Below are 12,395 nucleotides of genomic sequence, written 5' to 3' on the forward strand. Positions count from 1 at the left end.
TTTGGTTCCCTTAGCTATCTCAGCTGGAATGAAGATCACTTTGGTTCCCTTCTCCTATCATTCTCCAGATATGGACGGGGGATGGGGTGGGGGGATGAGTGGAAAGGCTGTCTTCCCAGGTCATGGATAAATGGACGAGATTGTTTTCTGGGAGTAATCAATAGTTCTCTTTCACATTTGAGTAAAGCTCAGTCAGTCTGCCAGTCAATACCTTATCTGCTGAAACCAAAGGTCAACAGCAAAAAGGAAAACTTGACACAGAAAAATAGAATTCAGGTGAAATTCAGCACAAGGAATATGATGCATAATAGAAATTTACTATATTTAAAAAACAACAATTTAGCATTGTTACATAGTACAGCAACAGATAACATACTTGTCTCTGATTTACTCAGTGTCAGGGACCTTAAGTTCTCTTCAGGTAATAAAGCAGAGGACTGAAACCCAGAAGGGGACTGGCACATAGCACATGCCCCAGAAGTGCTGCTGCTTGATGAGCCTGCAGGGCCAGCCACACCCACCCACCCACTGGACAGAGATTGTAGCACTGCAATCCTCAGACCTTGCATTTATTTGGTAATCAGATGGGATAAAACGAAGCATTGATCAAATGTACTGCTACCTCTCCGGAAGTCTCCTTGTTCATCTACAGTCACTTGTTGCCTTTCTACTGAGCTTCTAAATCATCAAGGGGGAAAATGGCCTGCTTTTTTAAGGCTGCATCCAAATGGCTAATCAGGGCTCACCAACCTGCTTGTCCTGTCCTTAGAAAGTATGGGTCAAATGGCTTTCCGCTTGGCCCATGTTTTGTAGGCACATGTCCCAGAGGTTTTCTGTTTGCCTCACTGCTTTCCCTGGGAAAACCCACTCCTTAACGCTGAATCAGAGCAAACATTTATCTGCAGAAAACCCAATTGGCATTTGTAACGATTTAGTGGTAAAGATCAGGTTTTCCTGGGGGAATGTAGTAGGAGAAGTAGAAGTCTGGACAAGCCCTCAGCCTGCAATTGTGGGAATCAATCTTACCACCTTTTTGTGCATTAGCACTGGGATGCTGAATTCCCAGTCCTTTGCACCAATTCATGACATTACTGGCCAACAGAAAAGGAATAAGATAACCGCCACACCCCTTTTCCTCTCCTTGCTGAGAAACTATAAATACAATAAGCCTTGCCACCTATGGCAGGTATGGTCAAGTCCTGCTCCGACTGTGAGGTCATTCCTTTTTCTCTGAAGGTCACTTGGTTTCTCTTCTAATAGCACCATCCCATCCCACCTCCTTTGGAAAATTACAAGAAAATTACACTGGCATTAATCAAAACATCTTTAATATTTAATACAAATACAGAGCTGTACACATGTGCGCAAAGTGAATAGTTGGTTTCATTTGGACCAGGATGCCAAGGCTGGGATTTAACTGTTCCCAGAGACCTATACTGTTGACATAGGAGGACACTTTAGGAGGAGTGTGCTACGTCAGGCCTCAGTGTTCAGAATCCACACAGTCCGTAGGGAGCGGCCGCCTGCGGATCACCTTGACTAATCCATTCAATTAGCAGGCAAGTCAACCAGTCAGCACAAGGCCTATTGCCCAGGTAGCAGCCATGGCACTTTGGGGAAGAGTTCCTCTCTCACAGACTAATTTCTGTGAAATACACATTTTTGCTCAGAGGCCTTCTCTGGATAGGGTGCATTCCGCTGCTTTCTCCTGGCTGGTGATTAGTCGTGTGGACAGCCTGTTTTGTCAAAAGTCTCGAAGAGGGGATCTTCCCCAGGAAATGACATGGCAAGTGCTAGCTGATTCGCCATGAACGTGACAGGTGCCACCGGGAGGTGTTTTTTTTAATGAATGGCTGTTGACATTTCCAATGGAGCAAAAGAGGATGTGGAACCCTGAGAGCTGCTGGTCCTTCCAGGCTAGAATCTGTCCCTGCGTTGTCCAGCCGGCCATTTTTTGATTTGGTGCCCCCCCTCCCCCACATGTTTCATTCCTAGGGCTGAGGCAATGCTCAGAGGGGTGGACCTGAGAGAAGCAGGTGTTCTTCATAGGGCATGTGAGCCCCACACCAATCAGCTCCCCTCCCCCCACCAAGGATCAGGGTGGGAGGCAGGATGGGGGAAGATGACAGAAGGAAAGCACGCTGCTCTCTTGGCATCTGTCGGTGGCTAGAGAGAGTGGCGTAGAAAGCCCTTGTACAAAATCAGCCATTTCAGCAGAACACTGGGCTCTAGTGGTCTTTGCTGTGTTTTTGCTGTGGGCTAGGCCAACCCCAGTTCTAAATTACTTCCTTTTTCAGGCACTTTGGTTTGCGATAGCTCACGTAGCCTATGACGAGCAGGCACACCACCAGAATGGAGCAGATGGTCATGAGGGTAATATAGCTAGACTGAGACAGCGGTTGTGTATAGGGCTGCTCCGCAGGGATCATGTTGGTGAGGTTCAGCATGTAGCCCAAAGTCCACCCGGCGTCACTGCTGCCAATCTGAAATAGATACGAAAAGAAGAGGGAAGGGTCACTAGCAGCAGGAGAGATGTAAAGCACAGAGGAACTGCTAAGGGAAGTGAGGAATGGGGCAGTGACACATTTATTACGATTACCGTATTTTCGCTCTATAAGACGCACCAGACCACAAGATGCACCTAGTTTTTGGAGGAGGAAAACAAGAAAAAAAAATATTCTGAATTTCAGAAGCCAGAACAGCAAGAGGGATCGCTGCACAGTGAAAGCAGCAATCCCTCTTGCTGCTCTGGCTTCTGGGATAGCTGTGCAGCCTGCATTCGCTCCATAAGATGCACACACATTTCCCCTTACTTTTTAGGAGGGAAAAAGTGAGTCTTATAGAGCAAAAAATATGGTAATTAAATTTGTATACCACCCTTCATCCGAAGATCCCAGGGCGCTTCACAACAGAAGAATACAAAATACATAAAACCCCCCAAAAATAAACCAATAACACATCCCCCCACAAACACATTTAGAAAGCAAGAGAATGCTAATCAGCCAAACCCCTAGTGAAGAGAAATGTTTTCGCCTATATATTGGAGGTGCCAGGCGAACTTCCCAGGGGAAAGCATTGCACAAATGGCAGGCCACCACAGAAAAGGCCTGCTCTTGTGCTGCCACCCGCCGGGCCTCTTGCAGAGGAGGCGCATGAGGAAGGGTCTCAGATGATGTTCGATGAGTCTGGGTTGGTTCATTTGGGGAGAGGCGGTCCTTGAGGTATTGTGGGCCTGTATGCGGCTCCCTCTTCACCAGTGAGGAAAGAATGCTTCCCAGCCCTCCCACTCACTACCCCCGCCATTCCCCAGCTCCTGTCTCTGCATGCCAAGATACCTTCCCCAGGAAGTGGATGCCCTGCCATTTCTCCTTGGTGAAGTTGTATCTCTGGCTGAGCAGCGAGAAAATGTAAGTCGCTGAGAAGCAGTATTCGCTCAGGTACTTCTCCTTTACTGCAGGAAATTCAGCCTTCACCTGGACAGAGAGAAAGGAAGACAGTTTATTTCCAGGCATCTTCCTTTTCCTGGAAGCAAAGTGCTCCATCTTTCAGATTTATGCACCCATCCCTGGAACAACCATGACTGAGCTGTGTGTTTCTACATGAAGTTCCCTTTCATGTGTCAACAGAAAGATAGATAAAAAGATAGATGTGATTTTGCTTTAATCTTTGTACAGTGGTACCTCGGGTTACATACGCTTCAGGTTACATTCACTTCAGGTACAGACTCTGCTAACCCAGAAATAGTGCTTCAGGTTAAGAACTTTGCTTCAGGATAAGAACAGAAATTGGGCTCCAGCAGCGTTAGCTAAAATGGTGCTTCAGGTTAAGAACAGTTTCAGGTTAAGAATGGACCTCCGGAACAAATTAGGTACGTAACCAGAGATACCACTGTATTCTGCTTTTCCAGCAACAAATATTGAGCTTAAAGGGGTTCACAATAATAGCATCAAAAATTAACAAACATTGCAATCACTTTCTTGGTATGTGTATATTCTTTGGTGATCACTGGTAGCCAAGTAAGATTGTCTTCCATGAACACGTATATATACTGGCAAATACAGCTCTTAAATCCAGCAGATCTTGTGTTAGGACAAGTGAGGCTGTGGGGCTTCTCTTCTACAGCCAATTTGATTTTGGATTTGGTGCATCAAGCATCACTAATGCCAGTAGCAGCTGGTGTGCTGAGGAAGAGCTGTCCTCCCAACTCCCCTAGTGCTGCAAATTGCCTAAGCAGGGCTGGGGCAGTGGCAAGGGCAGATCTGCCCAGGAAGGCTACAGCAATGCTGGTGTTGGGTGCGTGGCTCCACACCACCAAACCAACCATGACTGATGCCAGATGGAAGCCACACCTCCTCAGAGTCAAGACTCATATTCCTCCCGGTTTGGGGAAATGACATACCTGATTCCAGGGTTTGGAGCAGAAGTTCTTTACTTCTTCTATTACTTGGTCCATAGGCTTTTTCGTTGCATTTAGAAAGTTCATTACGAAGTAGAAAGCAGAAAACGCCTGAAGAACAAAAGACATGAACTTGTTTGCAAAAAATGCAAATGAAATGGAGCCCAGGGCTCTGCCTCCATCAGTCCTCACTAGTCTGGGGAGAGAGATTTGCAGGTACAGTGGTACCTCAGGTTACAAACACCTCAGGTTACAAACACCTCAGGTTACAGACTCCGCTAACCTGGAAGTAGTACCTCGGGTTAAGAACTTTACCTCAGGATGAGAACAGAAATTGTGCGGCGGCAGCAGCAGGAGGCCTCATTAGCTAAAGTGGTACCTCAGGTTAAGAATGGTTTCAGGTTAAGAACGGACCTCTGGAATGAATTAAGTTCATAACCCGAGGTACCACTGTAGTTGGCTATGGGTTGTAGACAATGAACTCCCACTTCATCTAATCCGGGGCAAAAGTTAGAAGGCTACAACTCCCATATAGACAGAACACCACATGGCTAGCAAACAAAGTCAATCGGGCTGCCTCCTGTGCATCTCTCTCACCAAAAATGAAGACATCTTTATTTTGAAATACTTTTTATGCCTAACATCTAGGCTTATTGCTGTCATTTTATCTTCTACCCTGGATGATTTTAGGTTGTGGTGGTGCGTTAAACACTCTTTGTTGTTTGCTTGTACATGTACTTTTATGATTATGCGTATGGTTTCATGATTATGCTGTGTACATTACTCTGGATATGTTTAGCAGAAGAGATAGGTAATCTCTAGCTCACTAACTAATCAGCTATTATTATCAACAGTTCTTTGCTGTCTCCAACATAAATGACCCAGTATTTTCTGAGGGTAGGCAGGAAGCCGCCTTATATTATTGACTCATCTGGCTCAATATTGTCTACTCTGGCAGTGGCTCTGCCTTTTACATCATAGGGTGCAGGCTCCTTTTACCTGGAGATGCCAGGGATTGAACCTGGAACCTTCTGCATGCAAAGCTCTACCACTAAGCTCTACCACTTCCCGCTGTGAGTTCCCATCCCATCCAATAGCAGTAGACCCCATGGACACTCCCCATGCTTCATGCCCAGCAAGCCTTCTCTCCTTCTGCTCAGGTAGGTGTTCTATGCCAAGAAGTCACGGGCCAGCAAACGTTTTCAGCAGGGGGCCGGTCCACTGTCCCTCAGACCTTGTGGGGGGCTGGACTATATTGGGGGGGGGATGAATGAATTCCTATGCCCCACAAATAACCCAGAGATGCATTCTAAATAAAAGCACACATTCTGCTCATGGAAAAACACCAGGCAGGCCCCACAAATAACCCAGAGGTGCATTTTAAATAAAAGGACACAGTCTACTCATGTAAAACCACGCTGATTCCCAGACCGTCCGCAGGCCGGATTTAGAAGGCGATTGGGCCGGATCCGGCCCCCGGGCCTTAGTTTGCCCACCCATGTGCTAAGTCAATCTGTTGCTTTAACTGGGTGCTAATGAAATCTTAAGAAACCTTCATGTTCTTGTATGGTAAGTGTAGCTCAGCTGGACTTTGCCACCTAGTGGCAGACAGAGGAAGATAACAAATTGGTGCACCTAGCAGAAAAACCAAGCAAAATGTCAGGGGAAGAGGGAAAGAATCCGTCTTTCCTTTGTCTCCATGTAATTCCTGCTCACATCATGGCTACCAGGCTACTGTTTAAATACAAGCCTACACTAACGGGACAGGCAAATTGCACTCCAAAAGTCCTTCCTCCAGGGTAATGCCACCAGTTTCTGCCTGGTGGAGAGAGGCAGGTGCTTATATGTACTCACCCCAAAATCCCCAGATACTGGAGGCAAGAAAACACCATTAAATGAGCAGCTGGAGTAAGGACAGTGGACAGTATTGAAGATTTTCTCAATGCTTGTCAGGCACTTTTCATAATCTCCACCGCCCTCAATTTGGAGCTGTGAGGAGCAGGGTAGGGTGATGTTTGGAGCTGTACAGGGGCTTTTGCACAGGTTAGAAATATTAAGAGTCCTCTCATATCCTTGGTGGAAACATGGGTCTCTGATTCTGCTACTCGATGAGTCCTGCAGTGAAAAGAAGAAAAAGGGTGGATGGGTAGTTACACACACCGGCAACTAGTTATGACACAAGACAATGAAAAACCTGGATCTAGGCAGGAATGGGCTCACAGCAAGTAATATCCATATTGTTACTGTATCTGCTTTTGCTTTTTTACTTTATTACCAAGTTAACAAAACAAAAACACCAATGGATGGCCAGAAAGAAATATGTCAGGAAAAATATTGAAAAACATGCATGTAGGTCTTGGTCCATTGGGAACCAGGAGCTAGTTTCAGCCAGCAGGGATCCTAATTTGACCTCCAAGGCTATTTCCCCCAAACCACACTCATCTGCACCACATTTGTGATGTCTGGCATGGGCAGGTAAACTTGTGGCTGCAAAGGAGCAATCAGGAGCTTACATGGCATTCCTGATTATCCCTTGGAAACTGAGGCTCTCTAACAGCACTGAGTGGAGCTGACTGCATACCCCTTTAAAGTTGGCAGATGCTGTTTGGATTCCACCTAGAGGTGGACATGTGTCCTTTGTAGAGAAGCTCTGCAGGCAGTTTTTCTGGCCTGCAGAGGAAGAATGTCCATTTGCAGGTAAACAGGCAAAGTGGGACCGAGCGTCTGCAGCAATCAGCTGATTGGTGCTGAGAACAAGGCCCTTTAAACTTGTCGCCTGAATTCAGAAAGATGCCAAAGTGGCCCAAGGAGTATGGGGGAGGTAGGATCTGGCCCAGCAGCTGGACAAGGTTCCCCACTCCAATGTAGGTTGTTAAGTGAAGAAGTCATAGGTGCAGTGGGACAGGGCTGCTTTGGTAGACAGTACGAGTCAGTCTGCTGTTCCTCTTAATGTTCCTGTATAGCTTTGACCTTGCTGCCACCCTGCTCCACCTGCTCCTGGTTTAGTACAAGTGCAACCAGAATAATCTTCAGATTGATGAAAGCTGGACACAACAGACTTGTAAGCTGGGCATGCAGCTTAAGAATCACCCCAAACTTACCAGAACGTCTTGGAGCAGCTTGAGCCGGAGTGCTTGGTCCTTCCCGTAACACAGAAAGCTGTGCGTATACACAGTGTACTGTTTGCCGTAGAGAGAGAAGTTTGCTGTATCTGCTGGTGACTCCAGTGTCTCCTGGTCTGGAACAAAGGTGATCTGTGTGGAAGCTCCACCAAGGTCCAGCGCCCCTATGGTTCCAGTTCTGAAGAAGATGCGGGGCAGGAATTTTGGCCAGATAGACTGCAAAAAGAGCACACCAGCTGGGAGGAAGCTGCATGAGCTTGTCAAGGGACAGAAGACCCAAGCTTGTGGGAAATGTGGCACAGGATGTGACCCAGGAAAATGGAAGCATGGAGTCAGGGGAATCAGAGGGTTAGAGGTGTGCTAGCACAGGCAAGAGGTGGGTTAGTAAGGAGTAGACATGTTGGGAGAAACCAAGGATCATTCAAGTATGAGATACAGTATGGGAAGGCCAACAATAGTTTGTTTAAATTGTGGGGGGGGGGCAGGTTGGAGACTTCTTAACTCAGCATTCTAGCAAAATGTATTTCAGCAAAGAGTCTTGTGGCACCTTAAAGATTGAAGCCCATTTATTCAGGCCTCTCGTCAACAAAAGCATGTGCCACAGTCAATCTGTGCATCTTTAAAAAGCAGCACAATATGCTTTGTCGTTTTTGCAGCAATGCATTATATTCCATACTTAACAATTGTTTTGGAGGTTTAGATGGCACTAGAGTGTTTTGTTTTGTTTTGTTTTGTTTTGAAGAGCCATGATCCTTGAGGGGCAATCTTTTGAGGGATATGTGCTGCTTGGGGGGCAGGTGCCAGAGTCAAAATGGATGGGCTATCCCTTTCCTTCTCTCTCTGCCACTTCCATCCTCCCCCCTCCTCTGCCACCGCCATGAAATGAGCTTGTGGGGTGCATGCAGCCCTTGGCCCCAAGTTTTGCCATCCCTGCTTTAAGGAGTCATCACTATTAAAATGGAAGTAAGCATGGCCAAGCTTCAGGGAGCAGTGTTTCCTTTCTGGCATGGCATGTTACCTCTTTGAAGTTGCCCAGCAGGTAATTAATGGTGATCCAGCCATAGGCACCTTCTTCCTCACCAGTGAGGATCCTGGCACCCTGGAAACGGAAGGGGTATGAGCGCAGGGTCTCCTCCACTGCAGAGAGGACCTTTTTAGCCGTGTTCTCATTCTCCAGTCTGCATGTAGAAAAGAGGGATAGGAGTTACGTTGTGCTGTCTTATTATATTGTATTTTTATCATTCACCACTGCTCTGGAAGCTGTTTGGACAAAGAGCAGCTCATCAATTTTAAAAAAATTAATCTGCCAGCGTTCCCTGCTACTTGAGGCCAGATGTCTGATAGTTCCATTTCCTTCTTTGGCTTTTTAAAAGTGCATGTTGGGAAGTGGCCAAGAAATGATATAAGATGTGCATGTTTGTGACAATGGATAAAGCAGATGCTTGGATATGACATGCAAATTATGAAGAATGACCTGAGAGGTTTGCAAGGTGCAGGTCTTACTTATATCTGGCTTATCTAACATTGCTCTAGGGCTGGCACCTTCAGCCCTTTTCTGGCTCCTTCCATACTACTTCCATGTGATTTTACAAACAGGAGCAGGGGGAAAAACTGTATCACAGAATCATAGACTTGTAGAGTTGGAAGGCACCCAAAAGTCATCCAGTCGAAGCCCCTGTAATCACATCTAATCATAATCAGAACCAGCCTTCGTTCTATTGCACACATAGCTTCCTGACCAAGAGCACCTGATATACCAGGAGGCTTTGCAAAAGTCGCCTTCATAATCTTCGCAACTATTGCAGCGTTAGGACTGTGGATTGGGCACAGAATAGCTGTGTGAGTGAATGATGGCCATTATGGAGATCCTGATTTATCCAAAGCTTATGGCAACACCTCTGGGTATCACAATGTACAACAGTAAGTGAAGGAAATGGAGAGATGGTTGATGGTCTCCTTCCTGCGCTTGCTTTTGTAAGCTGGGGATCCAAGCACACAGAGCAAATTAGGCACTTTGCATCAGTATGTCCAGGCAGAGATACATGTTCCGGTTTGAACTGTCACCTACAATGGTACCTCTGGTTACAAACTTAATTCGTTCCGGAGGTCCATTCTTAACCTAAAACCGTTCTTAACCTGAAGTACCATTTTAGCTAATGGGGCCTCCCACTGTCGCCACGCCACCGCCACACAATTTCTGTTCTCATCCTGAGGTAAAGTTCTTAACCCAAGGTACTACTTCCAGGTTAGCGGAGTCTGTAACCCGAAGTGTTTGTAACTCAAGGTGTTTGTAACCCGAGGTACCACTATATATGGACCAAACAACAAGGGACTGAATGCAGCAATGACATGTTTGTGAAATGCAGACACTGTGCGGTGCCGGTATGTAACTAAATCTTCCCAGGGGTGAGAGGAAGAAAAGACAAACTGGGCCAAGTTTAAGTATCCCTGTCAGCTCCAAAGAAACCTTTGAAAACTGTCATTTGCGATCTCACCCCTAGCGAACATGATATTTCAAAGAGCGCAGATTGTATCCTCCTTTGGTACCTCAGCAGCCGCATGCCAGCTGTTGCCCCCAAGTAAACTGGCGTCTCTGGGTGTTTCTCTTTTGGTACTATTTCCTTTGCCTTATCCATGCAGTGCCTTAGGGGGACACCAACTTCTCCCACACGGTCAGCATAGCCTGAGATTCCTGGACCTGGGAGAGAAAACGCAGAACTTTTGTCAGCTAGTTTTAGTCTGGTGTTTTCCTGAGTGTGCTATGTTCTACCCTCTTCACTCTACTATCATTTCAACATCCTATTAGCCCCAACTTTCCCACTTTCTTACCATCCACTTCACAGACATGCACCTGCTGCACAACTCCTGTGTCATTCTCCTTCTCTGCCGGCCATTCATATACATACAAGTTGGTGTGAGAAGAACCAGCATCCAGCACAATCCCATACTGCAGAAGAAACAAAACCACAATTTTTGCTCCGTAAAACTCAGCATATTGGGAAGATGTGATGGAGACGCATTTCTGTTTAAGCACTTAATTATAATTTGTTTCTCCTAGCTACCATAAAAGCCAGGTGTGTGTGTTTTAAGCAAACATACCCCTCTTTTTGCAATCAATGTTGTATTTGCAAATAAATTAGATTCAAGTCATTGCATCCTTCAGATGTGCAAATATGGCCTTTACTCAAAACTGGGACCTTTTATAAAATCTTGAGTGATCTGCCCACATGATTGTGGTTTCAGACATAAGTCCATCTGCGCTGAATGTAAGATGCTCAGGCCTAAAAGGAGAAGCCACGCTAGGTTTTTAAAGACGCATCTGTCTCTGGACCGAATTTTACCCTCAGCAGGCTTTGCAGGAATTACTAACATTACCACTAATGGTTTTTTGTATCGTGACCAATAGGAAGGTATTTGACTTGACATGGGAACAGGGCAGGATAAATTCTGCAGCAGAGATGTTTGGTAGACAAGATGAATCAACCAGACCATAAAAGCACAGCAGGGAGGGAGCACAAAGAGTCATGGTATCTTGTAGCTCAAGAACTCAAGCCAGTGCTTCCTAAACCTTTGAAACCTGGAGCAAAAGTGTTTCGTTTTTGCTTAAATTTGAAGGCACTCTTTACTCTTCTATTCTGAAAAATACATATATCTTTTCGCAGATCACCCATAAGAAGAAAGGACCAGGCATCCTTCTTGCAAATGCAGGTTATATTATTCAAAGTTGCTTCCAGGTAACCCACCCTCCTCTTTGCCTAGGAAATCAGGACACTTGTGAAGGAGCATACTTTGTGGGCAATGATGAACCTTCTGGGATTGCCCTGTAGCTGCAGAATGGATAGCATAAGAGAACCCTAGTGCATCCTTGCTCCCTCCCTCAAAATGTTGCCACTACCTGTAAATTGGCAGAGAAAGGGAGAGATTATTTCTGTTCCGACATGCACGGGGAGCGGTAGATGCATCCAACATGCTCCGTTTTTCACATTAGCCCTTCCCATGCTGCACTAGTGCAGGGAATCACTGGCCTAAACCGTTCACAGTGCTTCCGCAGGAGGCTCTCCTGTGACTTACCTTTCTGTTCTTGGTGGCAGAACTGTTCTGCGTGACAGCCAGAGTGATTAAAGCAATTATAGCCACTATTAAAAGAAATCCCATGGCAGCATATTTTGGATGGAAACGCTTGCACAGCTTGGCACCTGCAATCGCAGCAAAGTGAAGACGGCATTACAAACCACACAGCATAAGAACTTGGATATGGATCAGGACAGTCAAAGGCCCATCAGGTTCAGCAACCTGCTTTCCTACAGTGGCACCAGATGCCTGCAGGAAGCCAGCAAGCAAGTGGCGAATGAGCACCGCAGTCCATTCCCATTCATGGTCCCCACTGCAACTGGGGATCTATGAATCTAATCCTCTTTTACAGCACGTCTAATTTAGTGGCCATCACCACATCTTGCGAGAGAGGATTCTGAAGCCTAACTAGGGGATATATGAAGAAGCATTTTCTTTTGTCTTTCCTGAATCCCCCACCATTCCGCTACACTGGGTGACCTTGGGTTTCAGTATTATTGAGAGCTGGAGAAAAACTTATCTCTACCCACTTTTCCCACACCCCTTTTATGCACCTCTTTTGGTGGTCCTCCTTGCTCACCATTTTCTTCTAAACTGAAGAACCCCGCACATTGTAATATTTATTTATAAGGAAATTGTTCCATCCCCTTGATAATTTTAGCCACAATTTCCTGCACTTTTCCCACCCTTTCGCCAGCTATACCACAAGGCTGATTGTCACTGCCTGATCTGATGCAGCTACAGAAAAGGAAGCAATCGCACTCCTCTTTGAAGCTGGAACACAGCGCGGCAAAGCTTGCCAGGAA

The 12,395-nt window shown here is 46.1% G+C and overlaps 1 protein-coding gene across 3 annotated transcripts in view; it reads right to left on the reverse strand.

Moving 5' to 3' along the window:
• Nucleotides 1-1,311: 1,311 nt before the first annotated feature.
• ENTPD1 (ectonucleoside triphosphate diphosphohydrolase 1) overlaps nucleotides 1,312-12,395 on the reverse strand; it is a 35,784-nt gene continuing 24,700 nt past the window's right edge. For 2 of the 3 annotated variants that reach the window (XM_053389560.1, XM_053389561.1), the window contains exons 2-10: nucleotides 11,590-11,714; nucleotides 10,348-10,465; nucleotides 10,066-10,216; nucleotides 8,537-8,696; nucleotides 7,498-7,734; nucleotides 6,251-6,511; nucleotides 4,400-4,507; nucleotides 3,336-3,473; nucleotides 1,312-2,483 (exon numbers count right to left, since the gene is read on the reverse strand). In XM_053389560.1, coding sequence (XP_053245535.1) covers nucleotides 2,277-2,483; nucleotides 3,336-3,473; nucleotides 4,400-4,507; nucleotides 6,251-6,511; nucleotides 7,498-7,734; nucleotides 8,537-8,696; nucleotides 10,066-10,216; nucleotides 10,348-10,465; nucleotides 11,590-11,714 — 1,505 coding nt within the window. In that variant the 3' untranslated portion in view covers nucleotides 1,312-2,276. The remainder of the gene's footprint in view (nucleotides 2,484-3,335; nucleotides 3,474-4,399; nucleotides 4,508-6,250; nucleotides 6,512-7,497; nucleotides 7,735-8,536; nucleotides 8,697-10,065; nucleotides 10,217-10,347; nucleotides 10,466-11,589; nucleotides 11,715-12,395) is intronic. The other variant, XM_053389562.1, reaches the window with a different exon arrangement.

Source organism: Podarcis raffonei, chromosome 5 (genome assembly GCF_027172205.1).
Source record: "Podarcis raffonei isolate rPodRaf1 chromosome 5, rPodRaf1.pri, whole genome shotgun sequence".
Taxonomy (NCBI): domain Eukaryota; kingdom Metazoa; phylum Chordata; class Lepidosauria; order Squamata; family Lacertidae; genus Podarcis; species Podarcis raffonei.